The following is a 15,488-nucleotide window of genomic DNA, read 5'->3' as shown; positions in this document are numbered from 1 at the left end:
AAATAACATTCGCTTATGCATCCTTATTTGAATAAATACTTAGCATTGCATTCAATGTCATTATAGTTATTTTACGAGGGAAAATTTTAAATGAAACGCACAGCTTAAATCAAACATATTTTGAAACACTTTACTATAGTAAAAAATAAACTAAACAGAAAATAATTCAAATAACAAATATAACAATATAACATGACTACACTGTATGACCATCCCTAACTTGAAAAAATAAAACAATATTGCAATCAAATTAAAGCATTCACACATGATCCCTAAAAATGTGATGTTTTAAGAATCTAATAGATCTATTGGACTGTGTTCTCACAGACAAATTGCACATGAGGCAGTTGTAAGCAGGGCAATGGGATTATTGAACATAGATGTAATAAAATATTGTAGACATTAATTTAGTTGCAGAATAGTAAGGATAATATTCTTTAAGGAAGTTAAATTGGCCATCTGCTGTGTAAAACTGATTCAACCCACAGAAAACACAAACCTTATTAAATTTTATATGTCTATAACCATAATATTTTGTTAGTGTTCTGTTACGTTATGCATATTATTTTAGAAGTTTAAAAAAAAAACCTTTTGTAGTATATGGGTTTGACATTAGTGAACAACACAGTCCAATCGTAATGACATACTCAATAATTTAATAATGCATTTTTTAAAACACCTTACAAAGTTTACTTATCACAAATATATCATAACAAGTAAAACAAGAAAATATTTCTTTACATACATCATGTTTCATAAACAGGGGTAAAGATAATCTTTTACAAATATTTGCAAATTAAATTATTGGATATGCATTAATAAAATTATTATTTTTATTGAACTTAAATTAAATTCATAAAATATCAGTCAAAGAAAATATATTGTAATCATCTATAAAAAACAATGTTTACTACCTATAAAAAATATTTTAACAAAATTTATATCACCATTTATAAATTGACTAAACGGAGCTGTATACAATCTTTACTCATACAAATAAACTTATATTTCAATTAACTATAAAATAATATACTATGGGATGGTCATAATGTTACCTAACATTTTTAATAATAAGAAAGTAAATGTACATGCAACTTACATGTTTATATATTTAATTCGGATATTATTCACACTTAACTTTTTAACCTTAATATTGTATTGTATTGATTACAAATGTGATAATCAATTTATAAAATAAAAAGTAAAATGTGAATATGATCATGAATAATTTCTTATAGCTACATTTATGCAGCATTATTTTGTTAAACGTAATAAATCATAATATTTATAATTTATATCTTACTACATACCCATGATTGCACATAAAATTAATCGAAGACATAACGTCGTGATTGAATTTACTTTAATATATAACATTCACTATAAAGCCCCTCCACATTTCCGTGCAAACTCGCGAACCGTGAATCTTTCGCGTATTCTCCTTATATCATTGAGGCATTCGTGCCTCGTCTTTATCGCCCGTGGTAAGACACTTTGTTATACTCTCGCAAAAGTTTGCGGGAATACTTAAAGAGTGCATGAGTCCTACAATCCTGCTACTCGATTCCCATTAGAATATAGAGAGGCTTAGAGGCCTTAACAGTTAACATTGAACGTGCATATCTTAGAATGTAAAACAATAGTGGAGCGTGCGGAACGCCGTATTTCAGCCACCAAAGCAAATAAGAAGATATCTTCGCTTCTATCAGGCTTGATGTCTGATAGAAGCGAAGCTATCTTGTTATACAACTTATATAAGTTGCATGTACATTTTGGTTCGAGTAGCAATGTCCGACACGCATACGCGTAATATTACAGCGCTAAAAGCGCTTTTTCTCTTCACGCGCTCCATGTTTTGTTTTATAATCTGAGGTATATAGAATTAAAATAAGATAAGCTAATTAGTTACAAAAGTTATGGCAAACAGAAAACTTTTTATTTCTAGTCACAACATAAATTGATTTTATTTGTTATTTATATATATATGTAAATTTTCTTAACGAAATATAACATACTTATACGTTTTAGTCAACAATATGTCCGAGATATACATTTTAAAATACAAACCTTTTTCAATACTACTTTAATTAATTTTAACTAATAAGTTTGTTAAGGTTAAAAAAAAATTAGGTTATGTTTTTTAAATTGTTACGAACTTATACGTCAATGTCAGATATCATTTAAGTAACACAGAAAACGAACAGATTACATAAAATTGCTAACAATTAGTGCGACACTTACTCCTACTAACATTTATGAACATTAAATACACAACATTAATTGGGATAGCTACGTGTTATAATTTCATTCCGAATCTACAAAATAATATATCGTCTCCACGTCTTAGAATGTAAAAATAATTTGAATAAACATTTTTTTTTAGTGTAAATCGAATAATGATTACAATTAGTACGATTTACACGTAATGGTCAAAGTTCAAGTCCTATTAAAATAAAAATGTTTTTTCGTAAGGGCTAATGCATACTACAGATAGTGAAATTTGATTATTTTACGGTTTTGCTACATATATTTTATGAATGATATCTTTAGTGCATAGATTAGTGTTTTTTTTAAATATAAAAGAAAATTGATATCTTCTACCAATTAAAAATAAACTACCATAATAATTATAATAAAATTTCATTAGATCAAATACAAAAGATACCAACCAGTATTATATTTTTATATAAATCAATAAAAAATATAAAACCATAATTATATTTCATAAATATATTAGAATAGTACCATATTATAAGAAGTGTTTTTGAATTTCAATGTAATTTACTCGTATCATATATAATTATTAAAGCTTTAGTTACAAATTGTCAAACAAAATATGTAAGTAAAGATACACTGTGAATCAATTAAGTAAATATCTTGATCCAAGTATTTTTCCTAATATAGTGATTAAAATAATTAATAAAACACGGTATAAAATTTTTTTTGTTATGAAATAATGTAATATAAAATAGAAATATTAAATTCAGATTTATCGAGTCTTAGTGCCGGTTCTAAATCACAGAAAGTTAAAATATACTAATTTATTTTAATACAATGGACGTTTTAATTGCAGATAATGATTGTTTATAAGAAAGTAATATAGGTATGGATGCCATAACTAAAGATTAAAATTAAAATCAATGACATTTTTCCATGAGCCACTATATTAAACAACATAGTTTGTTTGTTTTTTTTTTTATTTATAAATATTATATTTTTTAAATTATTTTGTTAGTTTATAAGATTTTAAGCTCATCTTGTTACATCAGAATAAAATAAAAAGAGTAAAAATTTAGTGATGTACATTACACAATTCAAAAATGATCATAAATAGTATATGAAGAATTTTATTTTAAATTTTAAATTTGGACTTTTTACTTACTCGTAAAGCTTGATAAGTCTTAGAAGAGAGAAAAAATATATCTGTATAGAAATACATTGTATATAGAATAGTTAAATATAATAATCTATTGACAGAAGTCAATTTTTTTAAATTATTAATTATGGATATTCAAAAAGGTTAACTTAATATGTATATACATACATCATATTATTAAAAATAACAGCACATCGCATGACCTTCACAGATTATTTAATTTAAGAAACATTTACAAAACCTTTTCTGCATATTTCCATTGACACAAGGGAATTTTAATATAATAAAGATAAAATAAGTGAAAATGTCGTATAAAATTAAAAAAAGGATCGGGTATGCGATGTGCAAAATAAATGTAAAACGACCTTAACAAATAAACAACTTGGTCCACTTAATATTACATTACAGACTAACTGCCAGTGTCTGAAATTAAATGAAGCAATCTGAATAAACACTGCAATCTCATTGGTCGTTTATAGAGTTCTCAATTAACTTCGACCAATGACCATTCCGATTAAAGCCAAATTTATTAATCTGACTAATCGGCGTTTCAGAAACGAGGCGTAAGTTTTGACTGTTAGGGAAAAGAGCAATGATATTTAATTGGTTAAGGCCTGTTTTACATTAGCAATAGGTAAAATATTATAAAGTTTAAAGTAATTATTAAATTTAAAACAATATTGCTGTCTGAATAGGAAGATCAGCGAAAAATTGACTTAGGAAATTACTCTTGAAAGAGTGTTTTTTTAAGGTAACGGCCAAGGTAGACCGGAGAAGTTGACCGGTCCACCAAGCCCAGCATCGGCTTCTAGTAAACTCATTATGACTGCCATAGCTGCTTCTCCATTACCATCAAGACCCAGAGTCGGGAGTGGTGGGGATGTTGATGGGGGACTGGTGGAGGATAGTCCATTCACCTCAGGTATGGGTGATCCTTCAGCACCGACGGAGCTAAGGGGGACGTTGTTTCTTACTTGGTTGTTGTAGGTTGACATGTCCACGCCCAGAAAATTATCACCTAGCGAACCCTAGAAATATTTGGATAGTGAATATAGTTTTATATCTATTATTTTAAATAAACACCCTTAAAGTATATATACCCGCTTATCATTCGAAGCTATGGGAAAAGTCAGTTTTAATACTGAACGCTCATTGGTCGAATATCGCGTCATCGGTTTCCTTCGACCAATAAGACAGTTCACAGGCTTTGACCAGACTGTTAGACACTGGTAGTCAATACTGTCTCGTCATATTGACCTTGTTAGAAAATGTCGTGTCCTGAATCTTGTCAAATAAGTTATTATAAACTCCTGAAGATTTATTCGATGTGACGATGATATATATTTATAAAGAAGAAATGAATGTGACAAGCATTTAACATTACACGAATGTTGATCTGTAATTCGATATTCAATATTACCTGACGTTCGATAATATAATTATGCGGACTAAACGCTATCAGAGGAACATCTGCTGATAGTCAGCTTCGGTTGTCGTGGAGATAACGTTAAATGTTTCCATCTGTAAGACTATTCACTATATTGGATTTTATGTACTTTACCTGTTCTCAAGGTGTTCTAGAAGAGAATTATTTCTTATCTGTCCCAACTAGCCCAAGAGTTTATAACTATTTTAGGACATAACTTAGATGTAGCATCGGAAAATGTAATGAAACCGATTACTGTCGATTTATACAATCAATAGAAACAGCTCTCTACTGCGCCATTCGACGCTATTCGTCGCTATAGATTCTCGCGTCAGTTCAACCATGGCGACGTGTCAAATCGACGAATATATTAGGTCATACGATTACAAGTTATTACGTTTGTGTAAAGATCATATTCACGTAAGAAATAAACATTGATAATTTGAGATAGCTTACTTAATTCGGATATGATCGGTTTAACAAATTTTGCCGATGCTACATCTAAGTTGTGTCGTACTATACAATAATATACACATCGATTTGTCTCTTACCTGTGGTGTAAAAACCGTATCTTGTAATATATCCGCGGGGAGTTCAGGCGAATAGTCAGAGGAAGATCTCCTGAGCGCTTCCTCCGCTATCGTTGAGCCAATCTTGTGCGACTCGATCTGCGAGTCGATCAACCTCTGCATTTCGACATCAGCTTCTGAAAGCGCACTATGAAGTTGGTCCCAAATTGGCTCGCCTGCGAACACACGAGCGTATGGACAAAGGCATCGACCTTACATACGTCGTTATGTGCAGTGTGAGATATTTTTTTAAAGGCACAGATAATAAAGACAAAAAATAAATTAATTATTTAAAAATCAAACAACTTGGTGGTAGGGCTTTGTGCAAGCCCGTCTGGGTAGGTACCACCCACTCATCAGTTATTCTACCGCCAAATAACAGTTCTCAGTATTGTCGTGTTCCGGTCTGAAGAGTGAGCCAGTGTAACTACAGGCACAAGGGACATAACATCTTAGCTCCCAAGGTTGATGGCACATTGACGATGTAAGGAATAGTTAATATTGATAACAGCGTCATTGTCTATGGGTGATGGTGACCACTTACCATCAGGTGGCCCATATGCTCGTCCGCCAACGTATACCATAAAAATCAAACAAATAACAACCTGAAAATAATTGACTTTTATTCACTGGTCAATCTTGTCAAAATACAATAATGACCATAAAATGAATACAGCCAAAGGTCCTGCTAGGATTTGTCCCGTATACTTTTTATGTTTATTTGTATCTATAGTCTTGCAAAAACAGCACAATGAACACATTGTATCCAAGGGTTTATACTTTGTAACCCTAAAAATTTTAATTTTTCAATAATTTATTTCTATTAAAATTATAGTATTTATTTTTATAAACATTTATCGGTTTTATAACAAAACTTCGATTTTTGAACCGTAACCGTCGTTGTCTTTATTATCTGTCAATTTCGTGGAACGGCAACACTGCGTTTTCTGCGTCGTCATTCTATCGTTGTGCAGGCGCCGGTCGCATACCGACACTTGTGTATTTTAAAGCGATATATTCTTTTTTTACTCGTGAGTATATTCAGCGAATATTCTGGAATATTGAAATTTAATATATTGTTTCTACATTTCGTATATTGGTTTTGCATTCGTTTCAGATTATACACGAATTATATACTTACGTAAACGGAGGGTTACCTACGTCGTCAAGCTATTATATTATTTATTTATTTATTTATTTATTACATAGGTCGCTAACAGAGCATACATTCTTACAATTGTACATGCTAATAAACAAAAGAAGATCTAGACTAAATGATGCCCTAATTATAAGCAACACTGCATTCTAATAAGACAACAACATAATACTTAGTACTAATAGTTTAGTGAGCAAAAAAAAAAAAAAGTTAGTATTTGTTCTCAAACAAAAATATACGAATGTGTTTTTTAGTTATTACAATAATTAATTAACCATTTATAGAAGAATGAAGAAATTTAAGTTTTATGGTTTTCTTAAATTTATAAAGAGAATCAGAAAAAATATCAATATCATTGCTTGAGCATAATGTTTTGTGAGATCGTATTATTCTATTAAGTGGCGCATTTTGACCCAGGTTGGTTTTACAAAGTTTTTCATGAAATAATGAAACATTCTTTGATCTAGGTAGTCTTGATGGTATGGCAAAGTCGATTTGGGTCAATAACCATTCGGAGTCAAATACACCTCTTACAAGTTTATATAGAAAAAGGTTGTCAAGCATATGTCTTCGATCTGATAGAGAATGCATTTTAAAGTGTTTCAGTTGATCCTCATAACTACGAATAGATTTATCGACTCGACAATGATACGAAATGTGCCATAAAAACCGCTTTTGAATAGATTCTAACCTTTTTTTATATATATTATAATGTGGATTCCAAACAACGCTGCAGTATTCGAGAATGCTACGAACTAGTGCGTTATATAAGCATATTTTTGTTTCTGGTTTCTTGAATTCCTTACAATTACGCAAAAGAAATCCAAGAGTTCTAAGTGCTTTTTTGCAAACATTATCTATGTGCCTATCAAAACGTAACTTTGAATCAAGTACTACTCCAAGATCTCGCATGTGCTTAACTTCACACAATGGTATGTTATTTAAATGATATGAGCCCTGAGATTTAATTCGACTTCTCGTGAAACGGATGAAATTACATTTATCAGTATTTAGTACCATACCATTGTTAGTGCACCACGAGGCTAAACGGTTTAAATCACTTTGCAAAAGTAATACGTCATTGTCATTCCGGATGCATCTAGATACTTTTAAGTCATCAGCGTATAAATAGTAATCGGAATATTCAAAACTGCTACACAGATCATTAATAAAAAGATTAAAGAGTACAGGGCCCAGTATAGAACCTTGGGGGACTCCGGAAGTAGACGTAAATGGAGCAGAATTGTAACCGTTGACTACCACAACCGATGTTCTATTATAAAGGTAGGATTTAAACCACTTCAGCAATTGGTCTGTAAAACCATACGTAGCCAGTTTATGAAGTAAGATTTGGTGCTGCACCTTATCAAAAGCCTTACTGAAATCAGTATATATGACATCGACGGTCTGCCTCGAATCTAAAGCCGCAGAGAGTTTCTCCACAAATGCGACAAGATTAGTGCAAGTAGATCTGGCTTTTATAAATCCATGTTGATGTGGGGATATAAGTTGTTTACAATGCCATGATATCACATTACAGATAAGTTTTTCAAATACCTTAGCGAAAACAGGGAGGATGGAAATAGGTCTGTAATTTTTTATCAACTCCACTCTACCGCTCTTAAATATTGGGATGATTAACGAGTTCTTCCATAAAGATGGAAATGACCCAGTGGCAAGAGATGCATTAAAAATTAATGTGAGAGGGAGAGAGATTGCTGTTGCACATTTAACTGCAAATAAAGACGGTATACCATCCTCACCTGCACCCTTGTTTGGGTCCATTCTTTTTAACACATTCAAAGTATCTCTTTTTGTGAAGGTTATATTACTAAGGAAACTAGTGGGCGCTGTGCACTGCTTGTCAGGTTCGTTGTGATTAGAAGTAATTTTATTGTAGACCGAACAAAAGTGGTTCGCGAACAGATCACATATATCATTGCCATGAGTCACAGTTTTTGTATCAAGAGTCATTTCGCTCGGATATGAACTCTTTTTTTGTTTTTTCCTCTTAAAAAAAGTCCAAACCAGCTTAGGATTACTTTTAAAGGTGTCTTCGAGCTTGGATATATAAACAAGGTAAGAGATTTTCTGGATATGTTCACATCTTTTCTTTAGGAGTTCAAAGGACAAAACATCAAGTGGATTTTCATTAAATTTTATGAGTTTTAATCTGACTTTATATTTTTCACGAAGTAAATTGATAAGGTTTTTTGAAAACCATACTGGATATTTATGGTTGCGTGGCTTGGAAAGAGGTACAAATTTAGCTATGAGTTTTCTGAGTTGACAATAAAAAATTGAAAGCATCTCATCGGCTGTTGTGCAATCTACAAATAGTAAATCCCAAGAAATACTTTTCAGTTCTAAAATAATACTATTGAAGTCAGCTTTAGAGAAACAAAACCTAGATGTATTATTAAACCTAGATGTATTATTATATATATTTAAGAGGTTTAGGCTACTAAACCGTAAGTAAAACAATTTATATTTGCTTAATCGAGGCACATTAGTGGTTTTTAGAATGATATTTAATCATATTTTTCGTTAAATTCCAGTCGTCGTATAATACCGGCCACGTGCATTATTTGACAGGCGTTGCCGAATATCTATTTATTTAAACACTCCTGAGGTGAGTTCATGCGTTAATTACCTTTGTTAATCAATATCCTACATGGCTCAGTAATTATTTCTATTAATTTCTTCATATTTTACTCAAAAACTGAACATAGACCTTGTCCATGTATTGGATGACCTAAGTCGAATCCTATAGTGATTTAAATCACTTAGAGGCACTATTTCGTTAAAATAAATATAGTTCTTGCTTTTCCGTTTTGTGTTATTGCAAATTAAGCAATAATTTGTACATTTTTGACACTTTAAATATCCAATTCAATAGCTTCAATCTTATGAGTTATTGTTGAATTTTGATAACTCTTTATTGCTTGTACCTGTGTCTAAGGCATTCTTAGGACCTTCTTAGTGCTTATGCAAGATAGGTAATAAGTTGTTTTGTTCACAGGGAGTGTTTTTTTTTATATGTATTTAAATACATATATAATTTTAAATAAAGTATATTCTGAAGTACTACGGTGTTGCTGGACGGACTCAGCTGAGAATTGTTGCTGAGTTCGAGCATCTGCTTCGTCGGAGGAATTGCTGCATGTCCAGTGCTGCTACCGCTGCTTCTGCTGCTGCCGCTATATTGGTTGCACGGCTTTTATTGATGCATTCCATTCGTGGGTTTGAGCTATCCTGCTTGCTTTATCCGTTCTTAATTTAGAGATGCCAACTCATTAATATTAGCTTTAAATTGTTGATGTCCATGACCAGATACCGTCAACGACCTCACCCCTGATGATTATTTTTATGTAAATTAAAATCATTTTGTTTATCAGATTATTTTATAAAATATTTTTTTTTTTCTCAATTAAATTTGCTTAACCAACAAAAGTTTTTTTTTTGTCCCCGCGACAATTTGGCGCCCAACGTATGAGGCTTTTGACGGTATTTTAGGCATTTTTGTGATCTTTTTGCTCCCAAAAATTTTGGTCATGAACTTAGAAAATATTTTTGGATAATTTCTAAACTTATTTGAGTTGGCTTTTATAACTTCACTGCATATAACACTCTTATTCTTTACATTCTTTCTTGAATAATATTGCTTTTGTTATAATATAAGATATTTATTTATTTTTGTATTTATGTTAATTTAAGTTTATTTTAAGATAAGCTTATAAGTTTATTTTAAGTCTAACTGAACATTGTTCATAAGCGTTGCGGTTTCTGGTCATGATAATTTAATTTAAACATTTATTATTTTACATTTAATCTTGCTTTTGGCTTATTGCATTATACATTGCATTTATATAATACTGCTTTACCATGGAAGATCGCCCCATTAATTTTAATTTATTACACAAGGACGAATTAGTTTATGAGATTGAAATACGTGGTGGTACTCCAGCTGATACGGTAGATGAATTGCGTTCACAAATTCGCAAGCTTTCTAAGGTAGTTCTAACTGACGAAATTATTGATTATAACGGTGATGTCTCTTCGGAGTTACAAATTATTTCTCTAAAATTAAAAGAACTGTTTAGTCTTACCACTTCAAAGTCGCCTTTACAACTTAAGACCTTGAATAGAATTAACGCTTTGGGTAATCATATTTATCATTGGTTAGGTAGATTAACTCCAGTTGACGAGAAGGATGAGTTGGCAAAAATTGAATGTAGTTCTATGTTAAATAATATAACACGTAAATTTAACAAATTATACACCATTTTCAAAAGTAGTCAAGAAGTAGAAAATAAGTATTTTCCATCTGAAGAAGATCATGCAAAATATTTTGATTCTGAAAATGTAGTTGGTCATACCGAGAATATGATTACACCTCAAGTAAATCTTTCTTGTAGTCGTTCCGTAAATGTTAATTCACTTAATTTAAAATTTAATGGTAAGTCGTGTGTTGTTGCTTTTATACAACGCGTGGAGGAGTTATGTAAGGCTCGTGGTATAACTTTTGATCAACTTTTTAATTCAGCTGTTGATTTGTTTGAAGATAGTGGTTTGTCTTGGTTTAGAGGAATTTGTGGCACTGTTAATTCGTGGTCAGAGTTGAAAGACTTGCTACTGGAGGATTTTTTACCACCTGATTTTGATAGAAAAGTGTTGGATGAGATTCGTTCTAGGACTCAGGGAATTGATGAGGGGATTGTTGTATACCTTAGTATAATGCAAAATTATTTTTCACGATTAAGAAAGCCGCTCACTGAAGTAGAAAAATTAGAAATTGTCAAAAACAACATCAGACCTTTTTATACCGGTCAATTATACTTTACTGAGATTAATAGTTGGGCTGATTTGAAGAAGTACTGCCGTCATTTAGAACATGCGAAAAACTGTGCAGATGCTTTTGTTGAACCGCCGCGTATGTCTGACAAAATGGTAGCTCCTGATCTAGCTTACAAGGGTTGCTCAAAATCTAAATCATGTGCTGCTACTCCAGTGGCTAAACAGTTTTGTGTTAGATGTCGTACGGAGGGACATGCTTTGTCTAATTGTAAATCTCCACCTAAGGTTGTTTGTTTTCGTTGCGGAGAAAAGGGAAAGACGATTAAGACCTGTCCCAAATGTAATTCTAACAATTTAAAAAACTTGTAAGGAAGGGCCGTCATCCTAATTTCGATGAAAAGGATTGGAAAGATTGGTGTAGTGTAGTAAAATTATTTTTCAATTCTTATCGAACTAAAGTGTCGGCAGTCCTTAATTCATTACCCAATGATTCTAGCGTTAGACCTTATCTTAAAGTTAAAATTTATGACTTATCTGTTTCTGGTTTGTTGGATTCAGGTTCTGAAATTTCTATAATAGGAGGCAGTGCGGTTGATTATTTTTCTGGCTTAGGTACTTTACATCCTTCGGATGATTTGCAGAGTATTGTTACGGCAAATGGTTCCAATTCAGATGTTGCCGGTTGTATGTTTTTGCCCGTTACCGTTAACAATGTGACACGTATTGTTAAATTTTATGTGATACCCGAAGTATCATCTTCTTTAATATTTGGAATTAATTTTTGGAAAGTATTTAATATAGCACCGGATGTATTAGCTTTGTTGGAGAAGGACTGTCTTGTTTCTTTTTGTGCTGCAAAGGATTTTGCTGTGTCTGCAGTTAATTGTTTACACCCGTTTGAGTCCTTGTCTGAAGAACAGAAGCATGAGGCCAATATGGTTTATAAAATGTTTGAAGATATTTCGTCGGAGAAGAAGGGTTTAGGTAGAACACATCTTATAACTCATAAGATTGATACAGGAGACGCTGCGCCCATCAAGCAAAGATATTATATGATGTCACAAGAGAAGCTTGCCGAGTTGAATCGTCAATTAGATGAGATGCTAGCTATGGATGTGGTAGAAAGGAGTAACAGTCCGTGGAATAATCCAATTACAATGGCTCCTAAATCTGATGGAACATTACGCTTTTGTTTAGACAGTAGAAAGTTGAACGCAGTTTCTAAGCATGATGCATATCCTCTTCCTTATATAACATATATTTTAGATAATTTACGCGATTCTCGTTATCTTTCGTCTATTGATTTAAAATCGAGTTTCTGGCAGATTCCTCTAGATTTAGCCTCAAAAGAAAAAACGGCTTTTACTGTCCCGAATCGTGGATTGTTTCAATTTAAAGTTATGTGTTTTGGTTTAACTTCTGCTCCTGCTACTCAGCAAAGATTAATGGATCGTTTGTTTGGTCCAGAATTTCATGGTAAACTTTTCATTTATTTAGATGATATTATTGTTATTAGTCGGACGTTTGAGGAACATATCAGTCTTTTAAAAAAAGTTTTTGATCGTTTAAAATCTGGTAATTTAACCATCAATTTAAAGAAGTGTTGTTTCTTTCGTAAGAAATTAAAGTATTTAGGTTATGTTGTTGACGAACAAGGTTTAAGAACTGATCCCGAGAAGATTAAGTCAATTATAGATTTTCCAACTCCTACTTGTCGTAAAGATGTTAAGAGATTTCTGGGAACAGCTTCGTATTATAGACGGTTTATAAGAAATTTTAGCAATATTGCAGGTCCACTTAATGCTTTAACATCCACTCGTAAGGATGCATTACCTTTTTCTTGGTCACCTAAAGCTGAAGAGTCATTTAATGCGTTAAAAAGTGCTTTAACAACTGCACCTGTGTTAGCTTGTCCTGATTTTTCTCAACCTTTTATTGTTCATGCGGATGCTTCTGAATTTGGTATAGGTGGCATGTTAACTCAAAATATTGACGGCGAAGAACATCCAATTGCATATTGTAGTCGGTCTTTGAGTAGTCAAGAACGAAATTACTCAGCTACTGAACGTGAAGCTTTGGCAGTTGTTCATGTTGTGGAACATTTTAGACCTTATTTGGAAGGCAGTAAACCTTTTAAAATTATTACGGATCATGCTAGTTTAAAATGGTTTTTAAATTTGAAGAATCCTACTGGTCGTTTGGAGCGTTGGGGATGTCGTTTATCTCCATATAATTTTTCAATTGAGCACCGTCGTGGTTCTGAAAATATTGTACCAGATGCTTTATCACGTTCTGTTCCTGTTTCTAGTGTTACTTCTGTTTCCACGAATGATTCTTGGTATAATAATATTTTTATTCGTTGTAAGGAGCGTCCTCAGACTTGTCCAAATTTTCAAATTAATAATAATAAACTTTATCGTTACACTAAAGGTAAAACTTCTCTTAGTAGTGATTTTAATTGGAAGGAGGTAGTACCAAAAGAATTAAGAGAAGATGTCATTCGTTCTAACCATGATTCGACTTTAGCTGCTCATCCTGGCATAGAAAAAACTTATAAAAAAGTTAAACTTCGTTTTTATTGGCCTGGTATGTATCAGGACGTATCTGATTATGTGTCACGTTGTAGTATTTGTAAAGCTTATAAATATTCCAATCAAGCTACTCCGGGTTTGCTTGGAAGCCCTAAGGTTTGTTGTCGTCCTTTTCAGTGTATCAGCATGGATTTAGTTGGTCCACTGCCTATGTCTCGACAACAAAATACTTTTCTGTTTGTTGTGGTCTGTTGTTTTACTAAATATTGTTTACTTTTTCCCTTGAGGCGAGCTTCGGGCAAAGTTATAGCACAAAGGCTTGAAGATCATGTTTTCCTGGTTCATGGTATTCCCCAAACAGTTATTGCTGATAATGGTTCGCAGTTTGTAGGTAATGAATTACAATCGTTACTTAATAAATATAATATTCCGCAAATTCATTTAGGTCCTGTGTATTGTCCACAGTACAATACTGTTGAGCGTTATAACCGTACAGTTATGACTGCTGTTTCTTCTTTGGATGGTTCTGATCATCGTACATGGGATGTCAATATACCGAAAATTCAATTTTCGATTAATACTTCAGTGAACGATGTTACTTCGTTTACTCCATTTATGTTAGTTCACGGTCGTGAAGCTATTGTTGATGGTCAAGTTTATTCAGATTTTTCTGAACTAGACAGTTTGACATTTGGTTCGCGTAACGATTATGTTGATAAGTTGTGTAGTTTGAAAGATGTTTTTGCTAATGTTAAAAATGAGTTGAAGAAAGCTCATGATAAAAACGTTAAATATTATAATAAGCGTCGTAGGGATATTAGTTTTAAGGTTGGTGATTTTGTTTGGAAGCGAACATACAAACAAAGTTCAGCTCCGAAATATTTTTCCGCTAAGCTAGCTCCTAAGTATGAACGATGTAAAGTTATTCGTAAATTATCTCCTTTAGTGTATGAGCTAGAAGATGATAAGGGAAAGTACCTTGGGAAGTGGCATATAAAAGATTTTAAGTGTGCTGATGTAGTTGAATAGTTGTTTCGTTTTTTTTATTATTTTGAGTAGTTGATTTATAAGAATAGTCCGGGCCGCAGAGCTTAATTTGGTGTGTAACATCTGCCCTGACGTTTGGCTTCTTTAGAATGGTTTGAATTGTCTTTAGGTTTCGTGAGTGTAACATAGTCCGGGCCGCAGAGGTTAATATGGTGTGTAACATCTGCCCTGACGATTGGTTTCTTAAGAATGGTTTGAATTGTCTTTAGGTTTCGTTAGTGTAAAATAGTCCGGGCCGCTGAGTTTTATTTAGGTGTGTAACATCTGCCCTGACGATTGGTTCCTTGGAATGGTTTGAATTGTCTTTAGGTTTCGTTGCTATAAAATAAATCCGGGCTGTAAAGATTATTTTTGTGTGTAAGATTTGCCCTGATGAATGGTTTCTTTGGAATGGTTTGAATTGTGTTTAGGTTTTGTTACTTTGAATATAGTGCAGTAAGTTTTTCTTTGTTTAATTAGGTTATTCTGAATTAAGTGATTATGGTTCACTAGCAGTGAGTTATGGAACCATCAGTAGAACTGTTAGATTTATAAGTAAATTGCTGTAGTGTAGAAGACTAGCATATTTTAATTTGTTTTTTTTTAA

At 32.4% G+C, this 15,488-nt stretch overlaps 1 protein-coding gene across 4 annotated transcripts in view; it reads right to left on the bottom strand.

Annotated features, from left to right (window-relative positions):
* Nucleotides 1–104: 104 nt before the first annotated feature.
* The window catches only part of LOC124543330 (protein cycle), a 116,485-nt gene continuing 101,101 nt past the window's right edge, over nt 105–15,488 (bottom strand). For all 4 annotated transcript variants that reach the window (XM_047121525.1, XM_047121524.1, XM_047121526.1 and 1 more), the window contains 2 exons: nt 5,354–5,508; nt 105–4,404 (listed from right to left, as the gene is read on the bottom strand). In XM_047121525.1, the coding sequence (XP_046977481.1) occupies nt 4,123–4,404; nt 5,354–5,508 (437 nt within the window). In that variant the 3' untranslated portion in view covers nt 105–4,122. The remainder of the gene's footprint in view (nt 4,405–5,353; nt 5,509–15,488) is intronic.

This window comes from Vanessa cardui, chromosome Z (genome assembly GCF_905220365.1).
Source record: "Vanessa cardui chromosome Z, ilVanCard2.1, whole genome shotgun sequence".
In the NCBI taxonomy this organism is placed as follows: domain Eukaryota; kingdom Metazoa; phylum Arthropoda; class Insecta; order Lepidoptera; family Nymphalidae; genus Vanessa; species Vanessa cardui.
The sequence above is the reverse complement of the archived record's forward strand: the minus strand, read 5'-3'. Positions and strand labels throughout refer to the sequence as shown.